Here is a 17935-nt window from a genome sequence, read left to right as displayed (position 1 = left end):
GTACAACACAAACACACACACACACACACAAACTTGAAAAAAATAATACATTAAGTATTTTCTAGATATGTAAGTAAGTAGGAGATAAAATACATATATGCCACACAATTAGTACACAGGTAAAATAGGCCTTTAAAAAATTTTTAAGTGCCGGGCGCTGGTGGCTCACGCCTATAATCCTAGCTACTCAGGAGGCTGAGATCTGAGGATCACGGTTCAAAGCCAGCCCAGGCAGGAAAGACCATGAGACTCCTATCTCCAATAAACCACCAGAAAACCGGAAGTGGCGCTGTAGCTCAAGTGGTAGAGTGCTCGCCTTGAGCTGAAGAGCTGAAGGACAGCGCCCAGGCCCAGAGTTCAAGCCCCACGACCGACCAAAAAAAAAAAAATTAAGTATATTATTAACTTAAATTAAGCAATCTTTTCTTTTCTTTTGGTGCTGGTACTGGATCAAGGCCTTAGGTTTTTCACTTGAGCCACACCTCCACTTCCAGTGTTTTGGCGGTTAACTGGAAAGAAGGGTCTTAGGAATTTCCTTGCCTGATCTGGCTTCAAGATCCACAGATCTGAGCCCAGCTAGGATTATGGATAAGCACACACTCTTCCTAAGAGTATGTGCTTTTAAACACAAAGGTTTTTAAAAGTAAAGAAGAAAACAACCAAGCAAAATCAATATACAGGGCTGGGAATGTGACTTAAGTTAGAGTGCTTGCCTAACTAACATGCATGAAGCCCTGAGCTCGATTCCTCAGTACCACATACACAGAAAAAGCCAGAAGTGATGTCGTGGCTCAAGTAGTACAACACTAGCCTTGAGCAAAAGAAACTCAGGGACAGTGCCTGGGCCCAGAGTTCAAGCCCTAGGACTGGCAAAAAAAAAAAAAAAAATCCATACGCAGCATGATCATGTACTTTTGTAAGAACTAAATCCCAACGGGGGCTTAGAAGCTATTCAACTGATTCACAAAGAAATGCTAGTTCAAATATTAATTTTTATCCATTAACTGCAAAAACCAATTTTCAATTTAGTTATACTAATTTTGGGCCCATATGTATTTAAGCTATATAAGTAAAAGAATATTTGGGAGGATATATGTCACTCTGTATCACAATATTAAATTAGCTATCATCTGAAGCAGCATTGTCTATTTCTAGAATTTTCCATACTTAAGTATTTAGAACACATACATAAAGAATTAGGGTTCAGAGGCTAACTACAATGGCTCCTTCTCAAAAGCCTAGTTATTTGAAAAGTAGGGCATGGGAGGATGTTTGTGGCCAGAACAAGTAAAAAGTTACCAACATCTCCTCTCTCCTCACAAGCCTGTGGTGGGGAGCCAGCCTGTAGTCCAAGGACAATAACAGGATCTGAAGTTGGCCCCAAAGGAAAATGCAGGATTGTATCCAAAATGTAAATAAATTAAAAGGGCTAGGTGAGTGGCTCAAATGGCAGCCTGGCCAACCTGGCCAGCTCAAGGCCTCAAGGTAAAATCCTAGGACTGCCAAGAAAAATAACTAAATAAAAAGAATTAGATACAGCTGTTCACCAAGTATTGATTTTTTAAAATGAGACTTGTGGAAGCAATCAAATGTCCATCAATAAGAATACAATTAGTCAATCTATAAAATGGACTTTCTTAATCTATAACATCCCATTAGGTGGAAAAAAATGTACAAGGAATGGATAGAATGATCCAATTTGTATTAAGAAAATAACAAGAGAAATATATTTTCAAACAAATAGGAAGAAATTACATACATTCAGAAAATATGTAGAAAGCTACATTAGGAAGTTAACTCTGACTTAGCACCAGTCAGGTAATAGTTTATAGAGAAAAGAAAGCTTTCCTTTTCCTTTATCTCATTCTATTAAAACTCAATTTCAAACAATCTTTACATATTATTTTCACAAATCACTTGAATAGCTCACTTTAAAATTTATGAATCAGGGGCTGGGAAGTTGGCTCAGTGGTAGAGCGCTTGCCTTGTATGCCTGAGGCCCTGGGTTCAATTCCTCAGCACCACATAAGCAAAAAGAAAAAAGCCAGAAGTGGCTCTGTGGCTCAAGTGGTAGAGTGCTAGCCTTGAGCTGAAGAGCCGAGGGACAGCGCCCAGGCCCAGAGTTCAGGCCCCACGACCGGACCACCCCCCAAAAAACAAACAAAAAAATTTATGAATCAAATTAGAGAAAAAGATTATGTACGACTTTCCTAATATCTGATAATTTCTAGTATTTCTAATATTTTGATAATTCAATCAGAGAATCACGCTAGACTACAGTTTACAATAGATAAAACAAGATTAAAGGTTTGTATTTCTATAGATGCTAGTAGTTTAGCTTTACCTCTGCCATTCTTTTTGCTGTGGTGAAAGTTCAAATATTACCTGAAATGAAAGAATACACTGTCACTAGCAACGTCAAATCTCCTTAGATTTCCACACATCACAATTTTTTAAAAAATTGCGTGCGTGCGTGCATGTGTGAGATGGGATTTGAATTCAGGGCCTGGCCCAGGTTGGCTTCAAACCATGATCCTCAGGTCTCGGCCTCCTTCGTAGCTAGCAGTAAGATTAATGTAAAGTGCTACTAAAACCAGACACACCTGATAGGCATTCACCTTCGATAGACCAAACTATACATTTTAATGGAATTTTACTCAAACATAACAAAGAAATTTTACCAAGCATGCATAATTCCCTGATTGGTTGCCTACATTTATCAGAATGAATGCAAGTCGGCAATCTATTGCATGTACAAAATGATATTTTAGGATTTAAAAATCATCTAACTGATGCTATCATGATTATCATGGAGGAAAGTTGAAGAGACAAATGAAATAATGAAATTCAAGCAGCGAAAGCCCCAATTCCTGCTAGGAAGCAGCAAGAAAAAATCCTTTCCTCAGCCAAACCTGCATTTGCATGGCAAGCTGGCTTCCCATGAGCCACAAGGGCAGTCATGGCAGACACAACCCATATATTCTTGCTAAAAAAAAAAAAAAAAAAAACTAACAGTTTGCCCGGCACTGGTGGCTCATGCCTGTAATCCTAGCTACTCAGGAGGCTGAGATCTGAGGATCACGGTTCAAAGCCAGCCCGGGCAGGAGAGACCGTGAGACTCCTATCTCCAATAAACCACCAGAAAACCGGAAGTGGCGTTGTAGCTCAAGTGGTAGAGCGCTCGCCTTGAGCTGAAGAGCTGAGGGACAGCACCCAGGGCCCAGAGTTCAAGCCCCATGACCAACCAAAAAAAAAACAAAAAACTAACAGTCACTCCACAGTATAATAAAAATAAACTAAGAGTGACAGGAAATGGAAGCAAAAATACAGTGGTAAAAGTAAATGGTTATTCTTTTTTATGTGTTAGTACTAGGGCTTGAACTTAGGTGCTGTTGCACAGCTTTTTCACTTAAGACTGATGCTCTATTCTGCTTTTTGGTGGCTAACTAGAGAGCTAAGAGTCTCATGGACTTTCTGGCCTGGCTGGCTTTGGACCAGGATGCTTAGATCTCAGCCTTCCGAGTAAGTAGGACAGGAGGTATGAGCCACCATTGCCTAGCTCAATTATTCTTAATAAAAAAATGTATAGTATATATACCAAACTAATAGTCAATTCAAAGTGATTCCAAGGGTTCAATTCCTAAAGCATATTTTTCAATCACTATGTAAACCAAACTTACTGGTTCATAAATAAGACCATCTGCAGAAGCAACCATTGTTTCTGCTAAATCCAATACATCTGCTCCAACATCTGTAGGAAAAAACAAACAAACGTTTCACAACCTATGTTCAGATCAAAACTGTATCTGACGTAAAGCAAATTAACAAAACTAATAGAAAACTCAAAGTGTATAGTATCACCTTTCTATACTGCTTACTGGTTCAAAAATTAAAACAATAGCACTATATAGCTTTGGTACATAGTATTCTGAAAGTCAGAAAAAAATTATTTTTCTTGCTCTAAAAAATAAATGACATGGAGTCCCAGGGTAAAAAAATGCAATTCTGACTGAATTAAAGAGCTTTGCAAAAATTGGCAAAAACCTAATCACAAGCACTAAATAAATGAACAAAATATAAGCTACAAAATTTTTTTCAGAGATTAAAAGAAATCTTAGCTGATGCTTTTTCAAATTAAGTCAAGCCAGATACCAGTAGCTCACATCTGTAATCCTAGCTACTTAGGAGGCTGAAATCTGAGGATGGCAGTTCAAAGCCAGTCCAGGCAGGAAAGTCTGACACTCTAATTTCCAATTAACCACCAAAGAGCTGGAAGTGAAAGCATGGTTCAAGTGGTACAGTACCAGCCTTCAGCAAATAAGCCAAGTGAGAGCTGAAGGCCTTGAATTCAAGAGTCAGAACTAGCACACACACCAAAAAAAAAAAAAAAAGCAATTTCAACTTTATTTTGAAAAAACTAACACTGTAATGTCAGACAACATGATATATTTGCCATTAGTGTTAACTGAAAATTTAAGTATTAAGGTAATACTGTTTTTCTTAAAACTACTAATAGAAGGAAAATTTTTTAAAAGAGCTATAAGTGTTCTATGATGAGTTCTATTAGAAATTGGGTAAAACTATTTCATACTAAGTATTTTGCCTGAATATATGAATTCTTCATTTCAAATACTCAAAGTAGTAACTCCAAGGACACTTTTCATGTAGAAGTGCCACCATTTTGGAAAGTAATACTTTTTTATCTCTGTAACAAATAAGCATTTTTCTATTTGCCTCAGAACAACTAAGTAAAGATAGTGAAGGAATAAAATGAGTAACTCATCACAATTCACTCTGAAGTACTTTCAAATAAAAGAGAGGAAGTGTCAGGAAAGGTGGTCACTTGAACCAGTGAAACAAGATTATGCTTCTGAAGGTATATGTAACTCTGTTATACCAACAAGAACAATATAGCCTAACTTCAACTCTCATTGACAATTTTCCTCATTTTCTTACATTTTATTTTTTATTTTCTTTTGGGGGGGTCCAGTTGTGGGGCCTGAACTCTGGACCTGGGCGCTGTCCCTCAGCTCTTCAGCTCAAGGCTAGCGCTCTACCACTTGAGCCATAGCGTCACTTCCAGCTTTTTTCTTATGTGGTGCTGAGGAATCAAACCCAGGGCCTCAGGCATGCAAGGCAAGCGCTGTACCACTGAGCCACCTCCCCAGCCCTTTCTTATATTTTAATTCACTAATGTTAGACCTCTATCTTTCTCTTTCTATCACTCTGTCACTATTTATACTAGTACTGGAGCTTGAACTCATGTCCTTTCACTGACCTGTGGCTTTTTCATTCAAGGCTGGAGCTCTACCACTTGAGCTACACCACTACTTCTAGCTATTTGCTGGAATAGTTTAACGGACTCTCCTGCCCTGGCTGACCATGAACCTTGATCCTCAGATCTCAGCCTCCCAAGTAGCTAGAATTACCAGCATGAGCCACCAGCACCCAGCTAAATCTTCCTTTTATTGTCTGGTTGTTTATTGTTTTGTTTTTTTTGGGGGGGGGTCAGTCATGGGACCCTAACTCAGGGGCTAGGTGCTGTCTCTGAGCTTCTTCACTCATGGCTAGTGCTCTACCACTCTGAGCCACAGTGCCACTTCTGGTTTTCTGGTGGATATTAGAGTTAAGAGACTCATGGACTTTCCTGCCCCAGCTGGCTCCAAACCACAATCCTTAGATCTCAGCCTATTGAGAATCTAGGATTGCAGGCATGAGTCACCAGTGCCTGGCTAAATCTTTCTTTATGGCTACGGAATTCACTGAATTGAAACTAAAGTGAGACAATATGTACCATTAAGCAACATGATAAAATATTTAAATATTCAAAAGGAAAAAATGTTAAATTACAGTGTTTTGAAGTTCTACTGCAACTGTCTGAACTACAGTACATGGAGAAAGGCCAAGCTTACAGTACTTACACTGACACTTCATGGCAACAGTAATGTCTATATTGATTCTCAATTTACTAAAAGACAAAAAGATAAACATTAGAACCTAGCAATTAGCAAAAGTATGAGCAATAGAAATCAATCTACCTATGGAAGTCTTGGATTTCAAACAAAAAAGGTACTAATTACAACTCAGATTGCCTTTGCTATAATAAAAACAAAGGCATTACTAAAAACTTCTATCTAGTGATTACTTAACAAATCTTGTTAACTTTTCACATCTTTAACACATTACTTTTTAAACCTCAGGGTAGCAGCTCTAAAATAGATAATTCTGAGAAACTCAACAATATCTAAACTTCTGTGCATTTAAATATTAGATAAAACATTCCTTTAAGAATAACAAATCAAGGGCTGGGAGGGTGGCTTAGTGGTAGAGTGCCTGCCCTGCACGCATGAGGTCCACATATGCAGAAAAAGCCGGAAGTGGTGCTATGGCTCAAGTAGTAGAGCACAAGCCTTGAGCTAAAGAGCTGAGGGACAGCGCCCAGGCAAAATTCAGGCCCCACAACTGACCAAGAGAGAGAGAGAGAGAGAGAGAGAGAATAGCAAATCAAGGAAGTGGCAATGTGGCTCAAAGTGGCAGAGCACTAGCTGTGAGCCCAAAAGCTCAGGGACAGTGCCCAGGCCCTGAGTTCAAACCCCATGCCTGACCAAAAAGAATACCAAATCAAGAATTAGGTGTAAATTTTTCTCTAGCTATCATAAAAACCATTAAAATAGATTTAATCTATGTGATGTAGAGAGCAATAAAATGGGTGGATATGGTCCTTCAAGAGAACCATCAGACAAAAAAAAAAAAGAGAGAGAGAGAGAACCATCAGTGTGCAGAGCAGCAAAAATGCACAGCAGAAAATCACATATCCATTAAGGGGACATTTCAGAAACTAAGTCTGGATATCTCAAGATAATTACAACTAAACCACCAGGAAAAACAAACAAACAAATAAATCTGATGCTTACAGATCTACAGGCGTTTTAACAAGATCCAATCAATGCTTTGCTCCCAAATCAGTAATTGAAATAAAGTTAATTTTCAAACAGCAAAATGAAATATCCCTTCCAAGTAAAACAATCAGTATAAATAATGAGTTCTGAGCTTCTTATCCAAGCTGAGTTCACTCTGAAGGACTTTCATATGATTCCAGTTAGGAATTACACATTTTGGAGGCCTTAATAGTCTTAAAAGTTGCCTACAATTCACACTGTACTCAAAATAATTCCAGTGTGCACTTTCAGGACATCTGTAGGAGACAGAGAAGAAGGCCAAGTACCAGACTTCTAAGTATGGACCCTGTGCCTGTATTCATGTGGTGACATAGATAAGTACCTAAGACCATACTTGGAAATTTTTAATTTAGTGCTAAAAACAAATGAAATAACTACTACAACCAATCCCAAATAATTAATGCAATCTAGAAACATATTCATGTTACAGATGAAGGAACTAAAGCCACCAATAAATCCTTTATATGGCTTGACCAAGGATACACAGCAATCTTACAAATGTTGATTTACCTGCTAAGTCCCATGAAAAAGAAAACAAAAGAGTCCTACCATTATTATTTCTATCTCACAGAACAGGTGTTGAAACACATGCAGATGTGACTTAGTAAATTCCCTAAAGTCATGGAGTAAGTAAAAGGAAGAACTGGATTGAATTCATAGCTAAAACTCTGCAATCCTAATATTATAAACCTGCTACCTGCAAAAAAATTTCAAAACAGCTTTTTACTGGTGGCTCACACCTATAATCCTATAATAGTTACTCAGGAGGCTGAGATCTGAGGATCACAGTTTAAAGTCAGCCCAGGCAGAAAAGTCAGTGGAGACTCTTATCTCCAATTAACCAAGAAAGCCAGAAATTGAGCTGTGGCTCAAGTATTAGAACTCTAGCCTTGAACATCAGGGACAACACCTGGGACCTGAGTACAAGCCTCAGGACCAACACACACACAAAAGCAGACAAAAAACAAAAAACAATGTTTCAATACACAAAATGAGAATTTCTCATAAATAACCTCATATTTATTTCTCATAAATAACATAAATTTCTCTAAAATAACCTAACAAAAGTAGAGCTTAGGTATTGTGAGATACAGTTACCTAGAAAAATCTTTGTCTACTTCATATTCATACTTCATCCATGTATCTTGATATACTGAGAATTCCATTATTGTTAGCAAAGCCATAGTAGTAAACGCTATCAGAGAAACTGAAAAACAATAACAAATAAGATTAAAACAATAAAAATTTTAAACCACAAACTCTTTAAGTGAAAATAAAATTAGTAAAAAAAAAAATCTACAATTGCCAGTTCATAAACACAGTAAGTTTTCTCACCAATTTTATCACAGATTGTTCTAAAACATCTCAAAAATGAAATTTACTGAGCACAAAAAGGAAGAAAACATTTGTATACTGAAAATGATTTTATTTCTTCCATTTTAAGGGTATCCCACTAAATAAAAATTTTACAAAGCACAAGTTTTCTACTTTCTTAAATGTAGCAGTGTCAGACTTGATAAATGATGAAAACAAACATGTTTACAGTACAAACTGAAAATACTTTCTTATTAAGAAAAACACATCCACCAGGGTGCAATTGTCTCATGACCAATTCAAAGGTTAGTGTAGGTAAGCCCTTGAGACTCTTATCTCCAATTAACCACCAAAAAAGCTGAAAGTGGCTTAAGTAGTAGAGAACCAGCCTTGAACAAAAAAGCTAAGGGACAGTGCCCAGGCCCTGAGTTCAAGCCCCAGTACTAGCAACAAACAAAACAGAACTATAACAAAAATGAACAACAATGAAAAGTACACCCATGCTCATAGCCTAATTCAAAACAAAACATTAGCCTATGCTCTGAGATCCTGAAAAGCACAATAATCTGTATGCCAGAAACTAAAATAGCATTCCCAAATCCAGAACATTCTTTTACTTTGCAATCTCCTAAGCACATTACCTCATTCATAACTTGAGACCAAAAAATCTGATAAAAAAAAAAGCAATTCTCATATAACAAACCATTTGATTTCATTGAAAATGATCTGTTTTCTTAACAAATACAATGAAAATTATTGTTGCACAATCACTGGGGACGGGAAATAATAAGCATACCATTACACATTTTATCCAACAAAATGTCAATCTTCTCTAGAACTTTGCACTCATTCATCACATGGTACGAAATACTATGAAATATCATTACCAACCGTCTTTGAAGAGTAGTTTATCAACTACTTCTATCTGTACCAGGCACCACTCTAAACATTTTGCATACAAATGTTTAACAGATACTGTTAAACTAGATACTAGAAAGCAAATAAAGATGTCCCCATTTCACAGAAGAAATTTAGCAGAAAGACTGAAGTAATTTCCTCAAATTAAAGAGAAGTATCATTTAAATCCAAAGTCTGGATCTACAATCTAAACTCAATTCTGTTTACATATGACAATCTCTTAATGTAATTACACTGAAGCTTCAAAGCATTGGAATAAGCACTGCTGACTGCACAGACAGGCCTGTGTTGGATGCCATGTAGAATATAAGTATGTATAAAACTAGGGCAAATCATGACATGGACAAAGACCGCCCACCAAGTAACTGCAAACACTGGGCACTAGTAGCTCACACCTATAATTCCAGGTACTCAGGATCACAGTTCGAAGTTAACTGGGGCAACAAAGTCCATGAGACTCTTATTACCCAATGAATCAGCAAAAAGCTGGAAGCAGAGGTGCGGCTCAAGTGGTTCAGTATCACCCTTGAATGAAAAAACTAAGGGACAATATGCAGGCCTTGAGTACAAGCCCTCCAGTACTGGTACAAACACACATAATAATAAGCAACAAAATAAAATTTAAAAAGTAGCTGCACAAGTCACTGATGGTGGTTGATAGCATCGTTTACAAATTTTAATACCAGCTCACCTGTACCCCCACTGGCTGAGGTCTCTACATAGCTTTCGGGAACCTTTGGAAAGGCATCCAATTCTTTCACCAAATTTAAGGTTTTTTTCCGATTCAGTCGCCTCATCTTCAGGAAAACCTTCTTCTTCCTTCATATAGTCATGCTAAGGAATAAAAAAGTAAGCAATAAATGAATCTGCAAAGAGACAGAACATTATTTGAAGAGAATTGAAAAATTCCTTTAGAATGACTTGGTGTTTCCAAGTCTCCTTGAAAGAACAAGCAAAACAACACATAAGACTTAGCTACCCATTCCAACCCTGACAAAAAAGGTAATTTGTACATGCACATACGTTTTGTATCAAAACAAAACAAAAACAACAGAGACAATCATTTTAATTAATGTATACAAATTAAAATCAATGTGATTATGTTTTATGTAGTTGCTTATATCAAAATTACACCTTGCCAATAGTGGACCACAAGTAAGTAAAATAGCCTAACAAGAACACAAATATAGGCCAGGCATTGTTGGCTGTTGCCTGTCATCCTAACTATTCAGGAGTCTGAGATCTGAGGATTCAGGTTCAACCCCAGCTCAGGCAGTTTGAAGTCTCTGACAATCTCATCTTCACTTAACCAGCAAAAAGCTGACAGGAGCCAGCCCAAATTCAAGCCCCATTAGCAGCACTAAATATAAAAATTTTAAATGCTTTAAATCTTTTGAGGGGAGGAGGGGAAGCCACACAAATGGAGGAAGGGTGAACAAATGCAGGCATGGAACTCAACACTATATGGAAAATAAATTATGAAACTTGTGGGCAGGGATGGGAGGGAAAGAAATTAGGGAGAAGCAAAGGAAAGAATGACATTGTCCAAAAGGAAATGTACTCATTACCTGATTTATGAAATAGTAACCCCTAAATGACAACAAAATTATATATATACAAACATACATATATATATATAGAGAGAGAGAGAGAGAGAGATACATACATAGAAAGAGTTTTAAATATAAAACTTTTGAGCTTAGACGTAATGTTCAAGTTTTGGGTTTTCGAGCATTTTGGATTTTCAGGTTAGAAATGCTCAATCATTAAAGCCTATACAAGCATTTCAAACCTAGAAAATCTACAAAATTTAAAACTTCTGGTCCCAAACATTCATTTAAGAATTTTTCAACCTGCAGCCTACTTCTCTGCCTTTCCTCCTGCCTCTAAGACCCTCCTTACCTCCTTCATAGATTCACCTGCTCTCAGACTGCATACTCGCTCGCCTACTGACCTTCACTGTCCAGGCAGTTCCCTGTTCAGCTTAGAGCTATGCATGGATTTCTCCTGAATCTACAAAGCCAGCCCAAATCTCTCTGCAAATACATCCATCTCCTTGCTTCTATTCCAAAACTGGATGCTTCACCTATGAAAACTGGTCCTCTGCCAGGCACAGTGGCTCACGCCTGTAATCCTAGCTATTCATGAGATTGAGATCTGATGTTTATGGTTCAAAGCCAGATGAGGCAAGAAAAAAAAGTCTGTGAGATGTTTAATCTCCAATTAACCATCAAAAAGCCAGAAATGAAGCTGTGGCTTAAGTGGTAAAGCACCAGCCTTGAGCAAAAAAGGCAAAGTAGAGTGGGGAGTAAGGCCCTGAGTTCAAGCCCCAGTAACAGGAGGAAAAAAAAAGCCAATTGTTTTTTCACTACACCAGAAATATTTTCTATTTGGCTAAAGAGCTAATATTTCTCCCTCCCCAACCTCATTTTCTACTGTCTTTTTTCTCACTTAATCCCAATTGTCTTCTAGTTCTCTGCTTTGGGGGGGGGTGGAGGTGGGAGGCTTTTAACCTTCAAAATGTATTACTATTTCTTTATCACACTGTGTATGTGTGTGTTGGTTGGTTGTGGGGCTTGAACTCAGGCCCTGCATGCTATCTCTGAGCTTCTTCACTCAAGGCTAGCACTCAACCACTTTGAGCTACAGCACCACTTCCAGTTTTCTTGTGGTTAACTGGAAAAAAGAATCTCAAGGACTTTCCTGCCTGGGCTGGATTTGAACCACAATCCTCAGATCTTGGCCTCCTGAGTAGCTAAGATTACAGGCGTGAGCAAGTGGCACCTGGCATTGTACTTGCTTTATGAAGTCCATTTCCTTCCAATTACTGCTTCGCTTCTGAAATGCACTAGGTTAAAAAGTACCATGTTTGGGGCATATTTCTCCAGCATTTCTTCCCTTTGCAAAAATGTCTTTCCCTGGTAATAAAAGCTAACATGTGTATGACATAGAAAGCAATTTCTATTTTGCTTCTCTATGCAGCACATGCTAGTTTCATTCCCACATATGGACAAGAGCAGTCAACTCATTTTCCTAGGGCTGCACATCTGGTAGGTAGAGTTGGCTTGGAAGCACACACAACTCTCACTCTAGTCCCTGCTGTTGTCCTCCACTGACATCTGGATGAACTTAAAATTTCCTTAATGATTTCAGCACTCAGAACACCCAGGATGCTTCTCTTCTGCCTCATCTCATCATCATCTGTTTTTTCAAGCCCTGGTACTGAGGCCTGAACTCAGGGGCAGGATGCTGTCCCTTAGCTTTGTTGCTTAAGCCTGGCAAAGCCTCGCTAACGCCTTGCTTGAGTCACAACTCCACTTCTGGTGCCTTTTGGCTAGTTAATGAGTCTGAGAGACTGTTCCACTGAGGCTGATTTTGAACCACAATCCTCAGACCTCAGACTCCTGAATAGCTGCGGTTAGAGGTATGCACCACCAGCATCTAGCTTCCATAATCATCTTTTGAACTCATGATCCTATGGCATTCATTCACATTCATTCATTTCACTTATGCTTAACAGTTCTTTCCATTCCAATGACTTTTACCTTAATGTATGCAACAGCACCCATGAGCAAGATCAGGAGGCTGAAATCTGAGGAACATACCTTTAAGGGATCTGGGAAAGAAAAGGGCAAAGATGGGGCTGGGAAGGTGGCTCAGTGGTAGAGTGCTTGCCTTGCATGCATGAGGCCCTGGGTTCGATTCCTCAGCACCACATAAGCCAAAAAGAAAAAAGCCCGAAGTGGTGCTAGGGCTCAAGTGGTAGATAGCTAGCCTTGAGCTGAAGAGCTGAGGAACAGTGCCCAGGCCGAGTTCAAGACCTACGAAAGAAAGAAGGAAAGAAAGAAAGAAAGAAAGAAGGAAAGAAAAGAAAGAAAGAAAGAAGGAAAGAAAAGAAAGAAAGAAAGAAGGAAAGAAAAGAAAGAAAGAAAGAAGGAAGGAAGAAAGAAGGGAAGGATGGAGGGAGGGAAAGAAAGAAAGAAAGAGAGAAAAGAGCAAAGACTCTTATCTCCAATTAACCAGCAAAAAGCTGGGGTGTGGCTCAAATGGTAGAGTGCAAGCCTTGAGTAAAAAGGACAAGTAAGAATAGGAGGCCTTGAGTTCAAGTCCTAGTACACACACACTAAAAAGCAGACAACAGAAGTGTTTTGCTTTGAAAATATTCTTACTTTGCAAAATTAAATATTACAATTGTATGTCAGTCTTCAACCCCAGCCCTCTCATCCTGCTTTCATCTAATAAAATCTCTTTGGCAATCTCTGTTTTTTATTATGTCTTCTAACCTCTAAAGACTGGACCCTTATGAGATCAAGGGGAGAACACAAAAGCCCAGAAGCAAGGAAGCAGTGGAACAGGGCTTTCCTAGAGCTACGCAAGGAGAACAGGTCCCTTACTGCATCCTGGTTTTGGCAGTCAAGCCTCCAGGAGGGTGAATATTGGTGGTAATTTGTTAAGGCTACCCCTAGAAACTAAAAGTAGGTCATTAAATGAGAATAAGAGAGCTAGGCACTGGTGGCTGATGTCTGTCATCCTGCCAACTGAGGAGACTGAGATGGCAGGATCACAATTGGAAGCCAGCAGGAGCAGGAAAAGTCCCTGAGATTCTTATCTCCAATTAAGCAGTAAAAAGCTGGAAGTGGAGGTGTGGCACAAGTATTGAGCACCAGCCTTGAGTGATAAAGCAAAACTGAGAATATGAGGTCCTAAATTCAAGCTCCAGTGCCAGCAAAAGAGAAACAATGTTGCTGATGTGGGAAATTCATTTACACTGGAAAGCAAGTTCCCAAAAGCAATAGCATGGGTTAAGGCAGGGAGAGTCAGAGAACTAACAAGTCTAAAACAAGACTTTACAAGAAGTACAAACAGCAGGACAAATGATGAACCAATGCAACAATGATACTTACTAGACACTATGTTAGAAATGAACTATGCAACTTGGGAGGGGGGAGTAGGAAGGAGTAAAAGGGAGAAAATGAGGGAGGGGGTAACTGTTTAAAAAGAAATGTACCCATTACCTTACTTATGTAACTGTAACCCCTCTCTTCCTCACCTTTACAAAAAGATATTAAAAAAAAAAAACCTTTTGTGCCTTAGTCACAAACAGAAGATAACAGTTAAGCCATCAAGCAACTGAAGATGAAAAGTGAAGGTCATACTAACAACTAAAGAAGGTTAATCAGTTGGGGGGGAGGGGGGAGAGGGGAGATGGTCATCAAGAAGTCTCTTCTTTAGTCTGTATTATGACTACAAACCAGAGAAACAACTGCAACTACACACATTAAAAAATGAAAATAAAAAAGTAATAAGCACTGACACTTTCCCAGTATTTACTAGCAGGCACAGTGCTAAATGCTTCCTATGTTTTAAAGCATCTACTCCTACAACCTACCTGGAAGGTGAATGTTATTATGTAAGTATTACAAGTGAGGGAGCAAAGGCAGAAAGAGATTAAATAATTGTCCATTGCAATATTAAAGAGAAGAATTGAAATTAATATTGGAGAACTATTAAATAAAATATGCCGCTACAAAGACTGACTGAAAGTGATTTCTATTAAAAATAAATTCCATCATTTCTTCAATTTAAATTAGCAACCCCTGGCCAGATGCTGGTGACTCAGGCCTGTAATCCTAAACTTCCCAGGAGACTGATATCTAAGGATTGTGGTTCAAAGCTAGCCCAGGCAAGAAAGTCCATGATACCCTTAACTCCAATTAACCACTAGAAAACCAGAAGTGGAGCTGTGGCTAAAAGTGGTAGAACCTCACTAGCCTTGATCAAAGAAGCTCAGGGAGAGTGCCCAGGCCCTGTGTTCAAGCCTCATCACACAAACACACACACAAAAGCCAATTCCAGAGAAGGGGAAACATCAGGGGTGGGGAATTGTAATACCTGACTGTTTTTGTTACACACAAAATCTAATTTCCCTCAACACATCTTTTAAACTCCAGTGCCAATGGCTCACACCTGTAATGCTAACTACTCAGAAGGCTAAGATCTGAGCATTCTGGTTTGAATCCAGCCTGAGTAGGTAAATCTGGGATACTTTTGCCTCCCCTTAACTGCAAAAAGCCAGAAGCCGAAGTGTGCTTCGAGTGGTAGACTGCCAGCCTTGAGCAGAGTGAATCAAGAGCATAAAGGTCTTACTCCAAGCCCATGTACAACAAAATAAATAAATACATAAGTAAGCAGATCTTTTTAACTTTGTATAACGTAAGAATTAGTATTATGTGGAAAATGAACTGTGCAACTAGTAGGCAGACAGGAGGCAGAAGCTGGGGGAAAGCAAAGGAAGGGGTAACACTGTCCAAAACGTACTCATTACCTGCCTTATGAAATGGTAACCCTTCTGCACAACAATAAAAATATTTTAAAAGAATTTGTACCATGAAGTCATTGTCATCTTAGTTGTGAGCCAAAGGTGACAAAAAGAAAAAAAAAAAACAAAAAACCTCACAACTTCCATTTGTATTTGTAATTTCGTTCCTATTTCCTCTTATCAGAGCTGGAATACATTAACTCCAAGACAGCCATCCACAAATTTAGGTAAATAACTATAAATCCTTCAGTGAAGAAGCCACACGTATCAAGCTACGTAAATGAACACAGAACAACATCAACAGAGAAACCGTCCTTGTCTCTGTAGCTTTGCTCCTCAAAGTCAGTCTTGCAACATGACAACCTATTTTACGTGGTCTTCCGACTCCAAGGGCATTAAAGTCTAAATGTAAAAGTTACAAGATATGGCCAGGCTCTCCAGTCTGTAATCCTCCTTGCTCAGGGGGTAGGGGGGCTGAGCTCGGAGGACCGCGATGCCAAGCCAGCTGGGGCAGGGAAGTCCGGGAGACTCGTATCTCGGAGCCAGAAGTGGAGCTGGGGCTCAAGCGGTGGAGCGCAGCGAGAAAGCTAAGGAACACAGCGCCTAGGCCCTGGGTTCAAGCCCCAGTACCGGCACGCACGCACGCACGCGCGCACTCACACGCGGCTCCCTCCCCCCGCATCCTCGGACCCGGCGCTCCCCGGCGACCCGGGGCCGGCGATCCCCGCGGCGTCTGCGCGGCCAGGCCCGGCCGGCACCGGGTCTTCCTCGCCAAGCCGAGCGCGGCGCTTCCACACGGCGGTGGCCGTCCGAGGCCACACGCCCATCAGACACCGCACGGCACCGGGCGACGGAGGAAGACCCGAATACCTCCGGGGACGAGGGGGCCGGAGCCCCGGGGCCGCGCCGGGACCGCGCTGCCAGCCCCGCCGGGAGTCGCCCGGCGAAGGCGGGCCGCGCTCTCCTCAGTCCGCCGCCGCTCCGGAACGCGGTGGGACGGGAAGGCCAGCTAGGCCCTGCGCCGCCACTCCCCGCCCCAGAAACTCGGGAAAGACGGGGGCAGCGCCTCGCAGGGGCTCGGGTCCCCCTACCTTATGGTGCGGCCCGAGCAGACCGCCATGTTTCAGAGAAGCCCGGGTCGCCAGGGCTCCCATGTACCTGGAAATCTCGCGAGAATGCAGAGACTGTCACGGAGAGGAGGAGTGGGTCCCGCGATATTTTCCGTACTGATGTAAGAGTTACTGAGCCGGAGGCGGGGCCAAAGCTTTTTTTAAGTGGGCGTGGTCAGTGGAGGTAGGGCGTGGCCTGCGGTGGAAGGGCGTGGCCTGCGGCAGTGAAGTTTCCACTGCCGGTCGGGAATCTCACACTGGTGCTGCGATGTAAAAATTTCCCTCCTGGTGACAATAAGCAGGGGAAAAAAACATGAAATGAAGCTGTTCCCCACACTGGTGAGAGTTTGGGGCACAGAAATGCCACCAGGCCACCTGAGGAGCTGAGCACCTCCATCCCTGCGTGGGCTGGACAGGCGCAAGTGGCTCACACCTGTAATCCTAGCTAGGCTTGAGGCTGAGATCTGAGGAGCATGGTGTTAAGCCAGCCCAGACAGGAAAGGTCATGGGACTTTTATCTCTAATAAAACCACCACAAAAAGGCAGAACGTGAAGCTGTGGCTCAAGTGGTAGAGTGCCAGCCTTAATTTCAAAAATAAAAACTCAAGAACATGAAGCACTGAATTCAAGCCACAGTGCTGGTGTACACACACACACACACACACACACACACACACGGCACTGGACTCTAAGAAGTAAGAGGAACAGAAAGTTTCCTTGTGTATTTTTTGTTGTTGTTGTTACTGGAATCTGAGCTTGGGGCCTCACTCTTGCTAGACTGACATGATATCACCAAGCCACACTTTTAGCCTTGTTTTTCAATGGTTATTTTTAGGATGGAATGTCCCAGGCACTTCCTTGAGCCTAGTTCTACCTACTTTTGGCTTCCAGTTATTTCTGGGATCACAGGCATACACTACAGAGATGAGCTTCCATCCATGCAGATGGAGTCTTACAGACTTTTCTGCCTAAAACCCCACTCCTCCCATTCTCACCTCCCTGCACAGGATGGCAGGTATATACCATAACAGTGCCCGTTTGTGGGTTGAGAAGGGAATCTCAAAAATATAACTGCAGCTAGGTGTCTGTGGCTCACACCTGTAATCCTATGTACTCAGGAGGCTGAGATGATGAGGATCGCAATTCAAAGCCAGCCCAGGCAGGAAAGTCTGTGAAAATCTTATCTCTGTAAAAATCTTATCTCCAATAAACCACCAGAAAACCAGAAGTGGCACTGTAGCTCAAGTGGTGGAATACTAACCTTGAGCTGAAGAACTGAGGGACAGCACCCAGGCCCAGAGTTCAAGCCCCACAAC

At 40.7% G+C, this 17935-nt stretch overlaps 1 protein-coding gene across 2 annotated transcripts in view; it reads right to left on the bottom strand.

Moving 5' to 3' along the window:
• The window catches only part of Ergic2 (ERGIC and golgi 2), a 42409-nt gene extending 25706 nt beyond the window's left edge, over positions 1 to 16703 (bottom strand). The window contains exons 1-6 of one of the 2 annotated variants that reach the window (XM_013033426.1): positions 16602 to 16703; positions 9883 to 10025; positions 8058 to 8166; positions 5922 to 5968; positions 3681 to 3751; positions 2345 to 2385 (exon numbers count right to left, since the gene is read on the bottom strand). In XM_013033426.1, the coding sequence (XP_012888880.1) occupies positions 2345 to 2385; positions 3681 to 3751; positions 5922 to 5968; positions 8058 to 8166; positions 9883 to 9988 (374 nt within the window). In that variant the 5' untranslated portion in view covers positions 9989 to 10025; positions 16602 to 16703. The remainder of the gene's footprint in view (positions 1 to 2344; positions 2386 to 3680; positions 3752 to 5921; positions 5969 to 8057; positions 8167 to 9882; positions 10026 to 16601) is intronic. The other variant, XM_013033427.1, reaches the window with a different exon arrangement.
• Positions 16704 to 17935: the final 1232 nt, after the last annotated feature.

This window comes from Dipodomys ordii, unplaced genomic scaffold, assembly GCF_000151885.1.
Source record: "Dipodomys ordii isolate 6190 unplaced genomic scaffold, Dord_2.0 Scaffold167, whole genome shotgun sequence".
NCBI classification, from domain to species: Eukaryota; Metazoa; Chordata; class Mammalia; order Rodentia; family Heteromyidae; genus Dipodomys; species Dipodomys ordii.
The sequence above is the reverse complement of the archived record's forward strand: the minus strand, read 5'-3'. Positions and strand labels throughout refer to the sequence as shown.